General features: G+C 36.5%; 1 protein-coding gene across 2 annotated transcripts; it reads right to left on the reverse strand.

Annotated features, from left to right (window-relative positions):
• Nucleotides 1-1,006: 1,006 nt before the first annotated feature.
• depdc7a (DEP domain containing 7, paralog a) lies at nucleotides 1,007-14,154 on the reverse strand. 2 transcript variants are annotated; one of them, XM_056766025.1, is made up of 9 exons: nucleotides 14,036-14,154; nucleotides 8,229-8,655; nucleotides 6,840-6,967; nucleotides 5,664-5,856; nucleotides 4,980-5,200; nucleotides 3,919-4,061; nucleotides 2,325-2,450; nucleotides 1,805-1,883; nucleotides 1,007-1,392 (listed from the first exon to the last, which is right to left on the reverse strand). In XM_056766025.1, exons 2-9 carry the CDS (start codon nucleotides 8,645-8,647, stop codon nucleotides 1,178-1,180), a joined length of 1,524 nt encoding a protein of 507 aa, XP_056622003.1. In that variant the 5' UTR covers nucleotides 8,648-8,655; nucleotides 14,036-14,154; the 3' UTR covers nucleotides 1,007-1,177. The 2 variants fall into 2 exon arrangements, with proteins under 2 accessions (XP_056622003.1, XP_056622002.1); XM_056766024.1 differs by lacking the exon at nucleotides 14,036-14,154 and adding an exon at nucleotides 12,652-12,763.
• Between the last annotated feature and the right edge of the window lie 991 nt (nucleotides 14,155-15,145).

Here is a 15,145-nt window from a genome sequence, read left to right on the forward strand (position 1 = left end):
TTGGTATTTGGGGTTATTTTTTTTTGATTGCGTAAAATTTGCGTAAAAGACGAATTTCTATACTTCATAAAATGCCATAAAATCTATGGCACCCTTGGATCCATCTTGAGGCCCCAGTCTGAGAAACACTTCGCTAGGAGCAACCTCAAATTGCACATAATTTGTGACCATATTAGTTATAATACAGACTACATACATTTTCTATATTTGTGGTCAACATGAAATCTAAATGTAAAATTGTTTTTATTTTAAATTGTGCATTTATTAACCTCTAACCTTCAACTACCTGCATGGATCTCTTTTTATGATTAAAATCATATCTGGTTATATTCTTTCTGTAGAACAAATAAAAGCAGTAAGAGGCACGACAAAGCAGATCTACGGCGCAACCAAGCGTCAGAAAATGCTACAAAAGCAGTGTAGTCATGTAGCCTGTGCTGTACATTTGTTTGAAACCAGAACAATGTGTTCACACCCACATCTTCTCACTAACTAAAAACAGCCTTCAAAAGGAATAAAGGGGATGGCTTTGGAATGGAACCCATCCTTAATTTCAACATCTATTTGTTAATGCTAATTTACCAATTTCATGTTATAGAATGATTTCTTTGTGTTATGTCTGAACCATTTGCAGCGCTTGATTTCAGTGCTTTGTTCTGGAGCAGCTGGTGTTGGGGTCACATGTTGAAAACATCAGGATTTTAAAATCCAGCTCTTTTTTTTACAACTATTGTTGATGTCACGCATAATTTGCACAGCGATACAGCTGCATTGTTCCCTCAAGTCACTTCTGTAATGCTCATTCCAAACACCAGTCCTGTTACATAACAACACTGAATGCATTCATCTGTGAAAGCGTACGTAGGACGTTTGACCCCTTTCTTACCGGGGAAACAGAATGCATGAAGTAGGGAATGACTGACAGTACCAAGGTATAGCAATGATATCAGATAGTAATACTTTGACAACCGGCACCGTAACAAATGATATAGCTTTCACCCATAAGTTCATTCAAACACATCAAGCTTTGACCTTTATAGCACATGAACACACAGGCACATATTTGTCAAATAAAACTGAACATGTTTTGCTTTTCTTTCTACAAAATATACATATTTACATACAAAATAATCTTTACATATCATACAGTAGTTCCTTGGTATGATGGAAGGTGGTTTTATAAACAAGCACTGGATATTCTGTTGCCAAAATATTGCACAAATATTTCAGGATGGCCTCTGTAAAACTGTCCCAGTAGTCTGCGCTTCTCTTTCACAGAAAGTTTAGAGTTCTCGTGAATCGTTTTAAGCAAACTCCATAGCTCTTCTCTGGTAGTTTTGTGAACTGTTTCTATGTAATCTTTTCCGGTAAGACGCTGACAGTAGGTTGTACCTAAGAAAGGGAAGAGTTTGGAATTAATTATTTTGGTAAATAAATGGTTTTAGGATGACAATTCTGTGTTTTGTTCACAGATACAGTTGACAATTACCCCCTATAAACATTCTGAATATATTTTTAACCACTAATCATTTTTAAGCTGCAAAATTCTGAATTTTTTTAATAACCAAAAGCAAGCACAAAATTGCTTGAATACAATATCACAGGAAATGTGTGTTGTGGCGTCCTATGACATAAAAGTAAAGATAAGCATGTAACCTGAGGTTTTATATCCCCGTTGATTGTATTGGTTTTGTGTCCATACAATAGATGTCAATGGGGATTATTTTGGTTACCAACATTCTTCAAAATATCCTCTTTTGTCATTTGAGGAGGAAGAAAGTCATACAGGTTTAAATACTCTTACCTGTGATGAGATCTGGATCTGTTCCATTAACGATACTGGTCAGTCTGTCACTTACAAGTCTGTGCAATGTGACAGGAATCTATAGAGAAAAAGAATCACGTTACTCCAAATGAGCCTCATTTTGAGGGTCCTTGCTGTCTGGCACAGAAACTCTAGCTTATACATCATAAATGATCTGAGTTATTGACTGGGCAAACTGTTGGCACATTTTCAAAACATATGAAGACCATTAAGAGTGTCATATGTGTGATTTTATTACAGGGATCTTTGGAATACTTGATTCTGATAGGTCGTGTAATGACCAATAAACTACATCATTGACGGTTGTCCCAGACAACCAATTTCCTAGCTGAGTATCATCACGTTGGACTCATTCAAGTGGAAAATTGTTTCAACTTAAATCAAAATGTCATGCTCATTATAACTAACTTCATGTCAGCGTCGTAATCATCTTGTCAGGATTTATTTAGCAATAATGACAAGAGTGAAATCGACTCTTATGTGTTGTGGTTTCTCTTACCTTAAAGAGGTCGAGGTGGTTGTCCATCATGAAAAGAACCAGAAGATCAACTTTCCCTTTGGCTAGTTTAATCCCATACACAATAGCGTTAGAGAACGCCCTCTTCACTGCCATTCTGTTCTCTATCTACGAAACAAACAAGCAGCTTGTTAATTGTCTGCACTCGTGTAGGAATGTTATTCATGTAGGTGTAAAATCCAGAAAACACTAGTTTAGGTCGCCTATGAATTTCCTTTCGCTACAGGCCTTTAACTATGAAGCTCTTTTTAGTTTCTTGGCTTTTACAATCACACATTTGTGTCGTATCAATATCCTCTGGGTAAAATGACCAGCTGTTTTGGATGATCTATGAAGTTTAGTGTGTCTCGTATCATTTTTTAATGATGTAATAACAAATCTCTCAGTAACAAGTGGAATGGAACCAATTTTTTATTCGACCTGCTACCCCAGCGGTTCCCAATCCTGGTCCTCGCGACCCCCTGCTCTGCATATTTTGTATGCTTCTCCTACCACTTCGGAGGTTTGTTTAATACGCCCATAAGAGCCCTGCGAAGTAAACATCACTAGATATTCTGCCATAAATCCCGTTCGAAATGTGGATAATGTTGTGCAAATCTCAAAATTACGGTTAAATAACCCTTCAATCTTCCGTAGTAAGTTTTGTTCTTCGTGTTCTTAAATTAACGTCAGCCGATTTCATGTGTGCAGGGAGTAGAGAGCAATGAACACAGTTCAGGGAACACGTCAATCGGAACGCGGTTCATTCATTAATCTCTCTTCTAATGAGCTAGAGATTTAAATCAGGTGTGTTAAACAAGAGAGATACACAAAATATGCAGAGCGGTGGGTCGCGAGGACCAGGATTGAGAACCGCTGTGCTACCCCATCATTTTACTGAATTTTTCTGTTAATTTTAAACAGTTTTTCCACATAATGAAAAACTGTAATTTTACAGAATTTGACAGTTTTATAGATTTTTATGGATTTTTTTTAAATATGGTCAAAACAAGAAAAAATACAGAAAAAGACCACAAATTCAAAAGAACAAAAGTGAAAAGGTGCATTTACTGGTAAAAATGGATAATTAATGGTTTATTCATGGCAACCCAGCAGCCGGAAAATGTCTAATTTTCAAAAATTATTTTTGAAAATACGGTGAAAAAAAAAACCTGTACAATTTAAGGAAAAGGACACATTTAAAAGAAAAACTGGGAAAACTTGTAATTTTACAGGGAAAAAAATATTTTATGGTTAATTTATGGTGCCCCAGCTGCCGGAAAATGTCATTTTGTATCAGATTTTTTTACAGTTTATTTTTGAAAATACGGTCAAAGAAAAATTGCAAAACGGGAAAGTGGTAAAACTTGTAATTTTCCAGGAAATAATACTGTTATTTTATCGTTTATTTATGCCAACCCAGTTTCCAGAAAATTTCATTACAGGAACAAACTGATTTTTGACCCCAACCCTAACCCTGATTTTTGACATCAACATAAAAATCGGCCAGGAGTTAAATTCATAACAACAATCTTTGACCTGAGATCCCCTATTCAGCTCAGATCATCTTTAATAGTCTTCTCCTAATGATTTTTACCTCTTTGTGCAGTTTGAGTTCTTGCGGGCTGGTGGCGAGAGCCATGAACCGCAGTAACCTGCGGAGTTCCTCTCTGCTGCGTGAGTCCTGAAGCTTCAGACACAGCTGAAGAGACTCCAGTGCTTGATCACGCTTCCCGTTTACTGCACACATGAAAAAAAATATATTATTTTTTGTGAAGATAGACGATATCAGAAGTTAAAGGTGTTTTCAAGTTACTGAAGGCGAAGATTTTGTGTTAAGTGTTTGAATTTAGGGGTCCAGGACTACCTATAAGCACCTATTATAGTTTTATGTCACTAGTACTCTAGTTTCAACATATTGGGGATAAGTTAAAACTAGAATACAAGAAACATAAAAAACGTATTGTGCTGACACAAAACATTGTCCAAATCAATTTCATAAATTTCAACATAAATCAGATTTTCGTCTGAAAAGAATAAAGTTGTAAACAAAAACAGAGAATTTAAAGGTCCAAATAAATAAATAAAGGTTGAGTGTGTAATTTTCTTAAATAGAGTATCTATTGACAGAAATGCAATATAATATGTATAAAGACCTTACATAATGAAGCGTTATGTTTTTATTAACTTAGAATAAATTATATTTTTCTATCTAAATACATGGAATTGTCCTTGTTGTTTCTACAGTAGCCCTAAACGGACAAACTGCTCTACAGAGAGAGTTTTATAAATGCGTTATCTTCAGCAAAGAAGCGAAAAAGTGACCACATCTTAGTGCTGTGTCAGCCACCGTAGTGCTTCGAAAGGGAGGTTGGAGGGGTGGAGTGAGACATTGGTTGCAATTCGCAACCTCACCACTAGATGATGCAACATTTCATACACTGGTTCTATAACTTGACTATATATTTGTTTGTTTATTAAAAACGTTACACTAATTTTTATTGGCACAAAACTAGTCCCGTAGAGCATGCATCCCTTCTGTTAAATGAATGTTTATCTGCCAAATGTGCAAATATTAAACAAAGTTTAAAAAACAAAACTTAAACCAAAAATATACTTATTTTCAGTCAAACTATATTTGTTTCATTTTTTACTTACCAAGCAGCTCAGACACACCGGAGTGAATGTCAAACACGTGGTTACTGAGCAGCGGTGGGTATTCAGACTGGCCGTAGTGCTGCACGAGCACCCCGTACAGAAGCTGCTTGTACTGCAACGTCTCCTCCGCACATTTGGCCAGACCTCTGCTCACATCCACCACCAGCTGATCTGGAAGAAACTCCAGACAATCAACAGCTGCAGACAGCCAGTCATCTGCCCTGTTACAAACAGAAAGAATACAATCGTTCAGATTTTCCTCGCAGATGTTGTGTAATCGTTGTGAAATGGTACACAAATGAAAATAAGACAGCGGACTAAAAGGAAACAACACTTTGAAGAATGAGGAATAAATGCAAGACATGAGGAGATAAGATCACAAAGAAATGTTTCATTCAACAGAAAATGTGACTTAGAGGAAGAAAGGCGGTTTCGTGACTGGGTGGGGGGAGACAACATGCCCTGCGGGGTAAAGCCTTCAAAAGGAGAAGTATTACATAATAGCCAGACGACCCCTGTCTAGACATTATACAATATGCTGCAGAGCACTCGAAATGTTAATAAATACGTTTCAAGATTTTATATGTGTTATATAACCCAAAATATTTCTAATTCCTCAAATGTGCTGTTATTTATGATATATTATATTGAGTTATATAGCTGTATACTGTAGCTGTTACATACTGAGCTTCACTGAAGGCCTTTAGGATCTCTCGGTCCATGTAGCTGCTGGTGTAGAGGAGGTCAGGGTCACTGTCCATGCTGTGGAGGGGTGGGCGAGGACTCTCTCTGCCCTCTAACAGACTCTCCAGAAGAGGAAGTTCGATCAGCTGGAGAAGCCTCAGCACTGTCTGCTGCCTCCATGTCTCATCTATCACTGTAAACACAACACAGACATCAAAGAGTTAAACATCAACACACTTCACTCCTATATTTTACTGTATAAGCATTTACCAGATTTTCTTTAAGTGAACATAACATGAGATCATGAAAATGACATTTCATGCCGTGTGAAATGTTGCCATGTTTGCAAGTAAGCAGACTAGACCATATGACCAATCACATCAGACTAGACAATCTGACCAATCACATCAGACTAGACCATCTGACCAATCACATCAGACTAGACCATCTGACCAATCACATCAGACTAGACCATCTGACCAATCACATCAGACTATGCTAGCGGAAAGGAGGTGATAACTTAATCCTAATCCAAAGTAGGACCTTTAAAATCTCTGGTTATATACTCTTTAAGAAAATGTTAAAAAAGCTTGCTATTCATTATAATTCTGTTATACATATTTATTCATAGAAATTCTTCAACAAAACTGCAAAAAGTATGTGTGCATAGACTGTCAATACAAAACATAATGGATATTCTAAAAGTTAATTTTATTAAGTTTACGTTCAATTCAAATTTAGTATGCAAGTATAAACTTTATGGAGTACGGCAAACGTTGTGTACTACTTCAGTATTTTAGCTTATAGATGCATACCACTTTAAGTACACAATGAGTTTAGATTTAGTTTACAACTACACTACACTAAAACTGAACTTGTAGTAAATAAATATGCTTATAGTTTAGTATTTATATATATTATTGTTCTATATATTTAATTGTTACTACATAAACATGCTAATGTATGTGAACTATTTAATAGGCTCCACAAAAGTGTACAAGCTAAGTATAGAATCCTTCATTCATAGAATACTTCATTAATTTGGATTATATTACAAAGAACAATTAAAGTACACTGTTTGTATATTTTCTTATTTTTAGCTTAAAAGAAGTAGCACACAGAGTTTGAGCAATAGTCAAAAAAGTGCAAAAAAGTTTAATTCTGGTGAAAACTTACACTCCTGCGATAAACCCAGATTCATCAACTGTGGTGTGATAGTGTTCATGTTCAGATTTCCTAACACATCCTCCAGGGATTTATCAGTTTTGACCGTTGATTGGTTTGAATACACAGCATCTTCTTTCCTGAAGAAACACAAAATAGTAATGAGATATTATTCTGTGCATGTTATTGAATATTACTTGTTTTTTATACAGTATGTCTTATATTGTTTCCTGTCTATGATAACATGCTAAACAACTTAAATACATTCACTAAGGAACTACCAAATAAGGACTGTATTACATAATCCATAGTGATGTTGACATTTCATTGGTTTTGAAAATGATTAGCTTTTAATAACAACTTCAGTCATCCTTTGGGTATTTCAACTATAAAAACTCAAATGAAAAATAATTCAGAGAAATCCCCATAACATTCTTTGTAGTCATTACACTTTCCACTAAATAATATAGCAACTAATAACAAGTAAATGATTAACTAGTTCTGCAAGGTTGTTCAAAGGTGATCTGCCTTCTGTATTGTTTCCATGTACCTGTGTAGCCTTTGACATTTCTTTTTAAATACTGTTTTAAGCACAGGCATCACAGGGTCAATTTGTAGCCTATACTGATAGTAAAGCTATTCAATACATGAATAGAACAAAACAATCAATCACATCAGGGAAAGAGTTTCAGACGAATATCAGACACAAACTGGATGACAGCAAGTGCATCTGGATATTCAGGCCATTTATACCCGCATAGATTCCACATTTTACGGCTTTAGACAAATGTCGGCCTGTCCACCTTCTTGGAACAGTCGACATTTTATTTATATTTGTATATATATATTAACGTTTTTTTATGTTAATTTGAGTACAATTTTTATCAATTTAGTAATGTGCTTTTGTCATTTTATTATTTGGGTAGTTGACCGACTAATATGCTAATTTTTCTGATGAAAAAAAACTCTCATATGCTATTTACATATGAATAATATTTTAACAGCAATGTAGATATTAAAGCCATATATTAACAGTTTTTTTCAAAATGTTGCTGTTTCTCACCATAGGACACATGTAAAAAAATTTGTCAACTACGTTTTTTATGTTGATATAATTTGAATGTATGTGTCATGTTTAGTTTGATTTATTTTTTGTAACTTATCTTATGTTATTACTGATGCTATATTTCTAATATATATTTAAAGTTTTTCATTTTATTTCAATTAAAATAAAAGTTTTCATAGTTTTAGTGAACTATTCAAGAAACAGCTGCATCTATGTGCATGTGTCTATGGTACAGGAAACACATAAACTTTACACCTCAGGCTACATCAAAGTACACTACTCATCTGACATCTATGTGAAAACATCTCTGAATAACTGCTGTGAGATGATCATACCTTTGGTAGGGTGTACTATAGCTGTTCTTCTGAAGCGAGTCAAATCTGCTCTCTATGGTCTCTGAGCTTGATGTGCCGGGGGTCGACCTGTTCAAAAACCTGTACAGACTACAGCTGTTGTCCTCAAACTTGGCTTGTCTCTTTTCCTTCCCAAAAACCTTGGTGTCCACCGCCTCAAACACCCTGGCCTCCATAAGGGCCTGGCAGAGTCGGACAGCTTTGAATCGAGGCACCTCGGCATCTCCACAGACCTTGTTCTGAATAATATGAGCCAAAACCACATCCACAGCTTCAGAGCCCAAAAAACAATCGTGATAGATCTTCAGATTGTGTCGTCTCCTCTTAACCTCCACCTGTCTCTGAAGGTTGTTGATGATGTTAGTCCAGATGTACGTGGCTCGGAACGGCTTGCCAGCCATCCCGCTGTCTGTCAAGAGATGAATTGGACAGATTCATGAATTAGACACATAGTACACAATGAGACACATTTAGTCATACATATGCAAAAAGTTATAGGCTTATCGTGAAAAGGAGCGCAGGTTTTATGTCATATATTAGTTATGCATATAATGACTCATCATTGGTTCTTGTATGTCAGATGACACATCATATTTAACCTAGGGCTGTGAAACGATTAATTGCAATTAATCGCATCTAGAATATAAGTTTGTGTTTAGACAAAATATGTCTGTATACTGTGCATATTTATTCTATAATTATAAGCACATATACAGTACATGTATATACATGTATTTAAAGGGATAGTTCAGCCAAAAACTCAAATTTGCAGTTTATTTTTTCTCACTGGTAAATTTAAAGAAATTAATTGCTGTTTTTGAGGCATTGATGATGTTTTTTGGTTGTTTAACAATGGATGTTCATGTTTCTGATTAAAAAAACGCTGTATATTTCACATATTTCAAGTCTATTGTTTACCGCTGTCCCTTTTCTCGACTGGATTTCTTCTGGTCTATATAAAATCCCTCCTTCCGAAACGTTCTGAACCGGTCGGTTGTGATTGGTTCCCCGCTTAGAGTGTGTGTGATAAAGATGTCCCACCCATACCATATCAGCGAGCTTCCGCTTCTCAAACTGTTGTGATTGGACGGTCCCCCTCTCAGTGCACGTGTATACATAAACTTTTAGCAATAAACAGTAACAATGGGGTCAACTTTTCATCATCAGTTAAAAACATGTGCGTGTGCAAACGTCAATCTTTGTTAGAGATCGCATTTTCCCCCCTACTATGGCGAGGGAAATGGCACCGGACGGATTCGGGCAAACCGGTTTTATTTATTAACACTAATGACAGAAGCATTAGTTTTGCCTTTTTATATTGGACCTAAGTTGAATAATAAAACACGCAGATTGACCAGGAGACATTTGCAAGCAGGACTGCAAAGGACGATTCATAGAAGTGTTTTAGAGCAGGGATTCCCAGACTTTACAGCCCGCGACCCCCAAAATAACAGTGCCAGGGACTTGAGACCCCCACTATCCTCGGAGGTGGGTAAAGTATACAATCATTGTGCATAACTGTACAACCTGCGTTGTCTTTGGTCGACATCAACCAACATTTCATTTTGACAAATAAAAATATCCTAAACTTAAAGCCTGAAAAATGATCTTCATGCACATATGAATATTTAACGTGGTGCTGTATGACATTCTGCACCTGACCTAATGCGGTTCTAATGTGACGTAATCGCTTCAGGGGTCACGATCGAGGGGGTGGAAATTTCAAAGGCTGATGGCTTTTTTGCATTACTAACTTTTTTTGCATTTCTCATTTTTAACTCAAATTTGTATATTTAGTAACACTTATTGATTAAATAGGCTATTCCAAAATTGAGTAAAAAAAGACTTCTGAAAATCATCACCCTACTTTGGGAACCCCTGTTTTAGAGGTATGCGCACACACACACAATGTCAGAGTATTACTCAGAACAGCTTTGACAGCCGATGTTGAAGTCATGGAAGCTGTTATTTGACCGTTGGTTATCACAGAATGTGTGTAGCTGAATTCTTATGACCAGCTGTAGGACTGTGATGAAAGTGAAAGTAGTTTAGGGTGTAGCTCAGTCAAATGTTTACGATCTCTCTGATAACCGAACACTACTCCAGCGGCCCTTCCTCTTCTCTAAGGAAGACCTCGCCCCTTTTTTGGCGTATTCCTTTGGGCGGAGGTTATTAAAAGCACTCGGGATACTTTCTGAATATGTAGTCATGTATGTGCATCTGTTTATAAATACAAAATTAATATGCACCGTACACAGACATATATTATGAAAACACAATTTTTATTCTTGACGGGCTTAATCAGTGCACAGCCTTAGTTTAAATCTGTATCTATCTTCAATATTTGAAGGTTGTGATGGTGGACCATATTATTTTTTAGCAAATAACTTAAATTTTGGTCCCTGAAACCCAGATGAGTCCTGGCATATAGGTCACAAATCAAATGGACCACTTTTATGGTGCTTTTAGCAGCCCCTGGATACCATTTGTCCAACATTTAGGTAAATAATGTCACAGCAAGAAGACTTTTAATCATAACAGCAAATACAAACTATTTATTATGACATAGAAATGTGCACAAATGCTCATAATTTGCTTAAAAATGTAGATGTCCTGGTTATCAAGCACAGACAAGCCAAACCCTTTGGCTAAATACCAGACGAGGCAGAGAAATGTTTCGTCCCTTCCAGCAAAGACATGTTTTATCGTTCTATGAATAAATGTTCTTTTAAGTTGTCTTGAAAGACTAAACCAAAGATCAGCTTTAACAATTACATACTTGTGGCCCCGTCAGAATTGTAACATTGGAGTAAGTCTACAAAAGGAAATTCAGACCAGGAGGTTTTTGCTTGCCCATATTTCATTTCGGTTCTTTATCATTATAATCAATGTGTCAACTGCAAAGCTTGAATTTTCCCATGTTGCGCTCTCACGGGTGCAACGCTGGACTACAGAAGGCTATAAGAGATTCAGGCTTCCAACATAAAGAGCATCCGCAGCCAAAGTCAACCCCGCAACAGCATTATAAATGACAGTGCAGAGGTTGATATTTCTGAAGAAGGCCGATTCCAGGGGAATTTTTATGTCCAGACAAAGATGAAGGTCCAAATTACTCGTCAGGGATCAAGGTCTTTCCTAAAAGCCTACAGGGTGACATATGAATACAGAGATTCTTTAGAGCCCCACTCCTCACATACAACGCCCATTTATCAATGGAAGCAATCTGCATTCGGTGGACAACAGTTGGCTGGGGAATAAAAGACTCTCGGCAGTAAGAAAAGCCTGAGAAGGGATAAGAGTTTGTTTGGGAAATCTGGTATGTGGTGGAGTTAAAGAGTGTGAACATCTCTGTACTGACACTCATCGCCAAATACATGCTTATGGAAATGCAATATTTATTCACTTACAGACAAAACATTCAGCTTCACACTCTGTTCTGTAATATTTGACTAACTCAATAGATAATACGTTATGAAAAAACCAAATCTGATAAACCTGTTGATAAAGTGACTTCCTTGTCATATACACGTCATGTAGCCTATGTTCAATTTGCATATCGCTGATTGAATGATTGTATTGAAGTATTTGTTGAGATTCTCTTGTTCACAATCTGATTTGATTTACTACTCGGTGAAAAAAAGGAACCTGCACGACTTTCTTCCGCAGGACACAGAAGAAGATATTTTGAAGAATGTTGGTCACCAAACAACATTGACCCCCATTGCCTGGACACAAAACCACTGAAACATTCCTCGAAATATCTCTAAGCAACACGATGGTGAATTAATTATAGACGATTTTTTTTTCGGGGAGAACTATCCCTTAGAAATAACAATATTTTGAATTTAAGATCATGCAAATATCCATAAGGGAAAACTGAATGTGTCATTGTCACCATGGACATCTGGACAGAGAGCATCTCGTGGGGCTTCAAGTTTGCCCAACATTGAGGTAAATAATCCCAGAGGGAGAACACATCATGATGGTAACTCTAAACGGGACTGTTTATCGTGACACAGAAATACATAGAAAAACAACTGATTCATTTGCTTTAAATTTGCAGCTGTCCTGGTTATCAAGCACAGACAAGCCAAGCGCGTTCACCCTGTTGCTGTAAATGCAAGACAGAGTCTGTTCTAAAGAGCTCTTTACTTTTTTTCAGAAATACAACAACACTACAATTATTACCAAGTTTCCATAAAAGTCCATAAAACACTTTTTCCACAGTTAGCAGCATACAATATAATGCACTATACTTCCAGCCCTACATCTAATGAACACAGAAATGATTAAATACGGAGCATCTGTAGCATTCAAACTGCAAATAACCCACATAAACCAACCAAACCATAAAAATACTACACGAAATAAAATAAAATATCGCGTTAAACACAACAAATCTTACCGGGGGGTCTGTGCATGCGCTGTCTGTAGTTAAAGTCAAAAGTATGTCGTTTTAAAGAACGCACAGAACATCTCCTGTGATCGCGCGCTGTGCAGTAAATCTTCCCATTCGCGAGCGCACTGCATCTGCACGAGCGCACAGCAGCAGCAGCAGCAGCAGCACGCGCGCTCTCACACCCCCACATGACGTCAGAGGGCAGTCAACAGATCATTAGCATTATAAAGATCGCGTTAACAATGGAGCGTTTGGCGAAACTTGCGTCTCAAGCGCCATTAATGTAAATAATCGAGTCATACGATTTTCAAGCTTTGTTTTGGTTTTCACCTGCTTTATTTACACACAGGCCTCTTTAGAGAGGAAGAACACGTATAGGCCTACTGGGAAACCTCATAGTTTAATAGAGTTTTTCAAATAATTGAGTTGTTTTGCCTTTAGGTTGTTGTCATTTGCTCTTGTTTCCCGGTACAGTATCTCCTGAACAAAAGCTGGTGTTTATGCACAACACGGTTATCAAACAATTAAAACAACATTTGTCCTGAACTGGTTAAACAGGAAGAACGCCGCTGACCAAATGACCAAAAGCTCTCCTGATGTGGAGTTTAAAGGACATCCATTTCTGAGAATATCCACTCAGAGCACATACTACCTTTCAGGGAATGAAGCGTGACACGTCTTACTTGGAAAATGAAACAGACCGAGTCGAACAACAAGGCTCGAGAAAGCTAATTCAATGCAAAATGCATATGATTCACTGCCCACCCTCTGCTTATTGTAAATAAACCAGGTAAACATTTAAAGACAAGACACGTTGCCTGCTTCATGTCATACTGTCATCATCGCCAATGGTTTTAAAAAAAACATCATGGATGTTAAAATGAAATAATTAATATGTGAAAATATTCAGTTGTTAGGAAAGCAGTTTGGAGGAGGCATATGGGATGTGTTTAAAGCTCTCTGGTTTCTCAACATGATGCTTTTGTCAGAGACTCCAGGACAAGAGATTGTAGGGGGAATTTGCCTCTCTTCACACTCTTTAGGGGGTCTCATTCATTCCTCTTTTTCAAGTCATTTGCCCCTTTACTGTCCCTCTAGCCAACACTTTTGCATTCCAATACACAAAACCACCAACATACATACTTTATAAACACTGATAAACTCTTTCTTAAACACAACATCCAATTGAATAATACAATCTTTTTATTATTATTAAAATAAACGCTGGTTTTAGTCAAATGCCGTATTCAATTTATTTATATCACTTTCTTTTTTATTTATTTAAAAAAAACCTCCCAACTGTATCCTTCATGTGACGTTTGTTCATTACCCGAAGGCGTGTTACTACGTTTTACGAAGAAGAGTTTTAATAAGATGTTTCTTCACTTACCTGTTCAGGACCACAGGTGATGGCTGTTTGATGAAAATCCCCTCATGTGAAAGCAAATGATCAGAGTTATTCGTAAAAGTTACGCTTCCAACCACACACACACACAAACACGCGTGTCACCAGAACCGGTTCTGCTGCTTCTGCGTCACACTTCTGTCTTGTGAATCGTCATCAACACATTCCAGCAGCTCAGACATGCTGCGGAACCTGTCGGCAAGGTCAGTGTATCTGACTCTGTTGTTCCGCTTTTCTTATCAAGAACACAGAGCCATGCACACATACCTGCCAACAAAATGTGTCTTTACACCAGCGTTCATGGTAAACTGTGAGGTGTGATAAAGCACTGCATGTGAATGAGACAATTTATGATGCCTGGTCATGCTTAACACAAAACAATAGAGGTATGAAATGTTTTCAAATATGTGTGAATAAAGATTATTAAGACATATTTTATCTCACAAAAACACACAGTTTATACAATTACGAAAAGTATTTATATTTTATTTGCATTGTAGTGATAACATTTTCTTTAAATTACAGTAAACTTACATTGTTCTGAAAATACACAATGCATCTGGTCAAATTTTTATGCTTTGTGTAATTTTATTTTATTGTAATATAGAAATTATACTTTTTACTCAATTGTTTTTTATTTATTTATTTAATACAGAAATGTTATTTTATTATTTAATTTTTGTTTTATTTGGATATAGAAATTAATATTCTGCTTTTTAACTAATTAAAAGATTTTCGTTTCTTTTAAAAGATATTGTTTACATTACAGTAAACTTACATTGTTCTAAAAATACACAATGCATCTTAATGGTCTCAAAATCATTATTATTATGTTTGTTTTCTTGCAATTTCATTTTTTTTTTGTGATAAGACTTCGTTTACATTACAGTAAACCTACATTGTTGTGTTAATACACAATGCATCCTAATGGTCTCAACAACAAAAAAATGTTGCTTTTCTGACCATTTAGGTGGCAATAATACAAGGTTATTGAGTATCTTAAGATTTAATCCAGCCTTGATAAGATCTCATCTTGTTGTAAATGAAGTAAGCTCTTTAAGTTCCTGCCTGCTGTCCCAAGTGTCTCCTGAAGGG

This window comes from Triplophysa dalaica, chromosome 14 (assembly GCF_015846415.1).
Source record: "Triplophysa dalaica isolate WHDGS20190420 chromosome 14, ASM1584641v1, whole genome shotgun sequence".
NCBI classification, from domain to species: Eukaryota; Metazoa; Chordata; class Actinopteri; order Cypriniformes; family Nemacheilidae; genus Triplophysa; species Triplophysa dalaica.

What these genes read in the sequence shown, in the direction of transcription:
- depdc7a (XM_056766024.1), bottom strand. An exon ending in AACTCAAACTGCACAAAGAG is followed by an intron (nt 2,451 to 3,918) that starts GTAAAAATCATT and finishes TTTGTTTCGTAG; the next exon opens with ATAGAGAACAGAATGGCAGT. An exon ending in AGATCCAGATCTCATCACAG is followed by an intron (nt 1,393 to 1,804) that starts GTAAGAGTATTT and finishes TCCCTTTCTTAG; the next exon opens with GTACAACCTACTGTCAGCGT.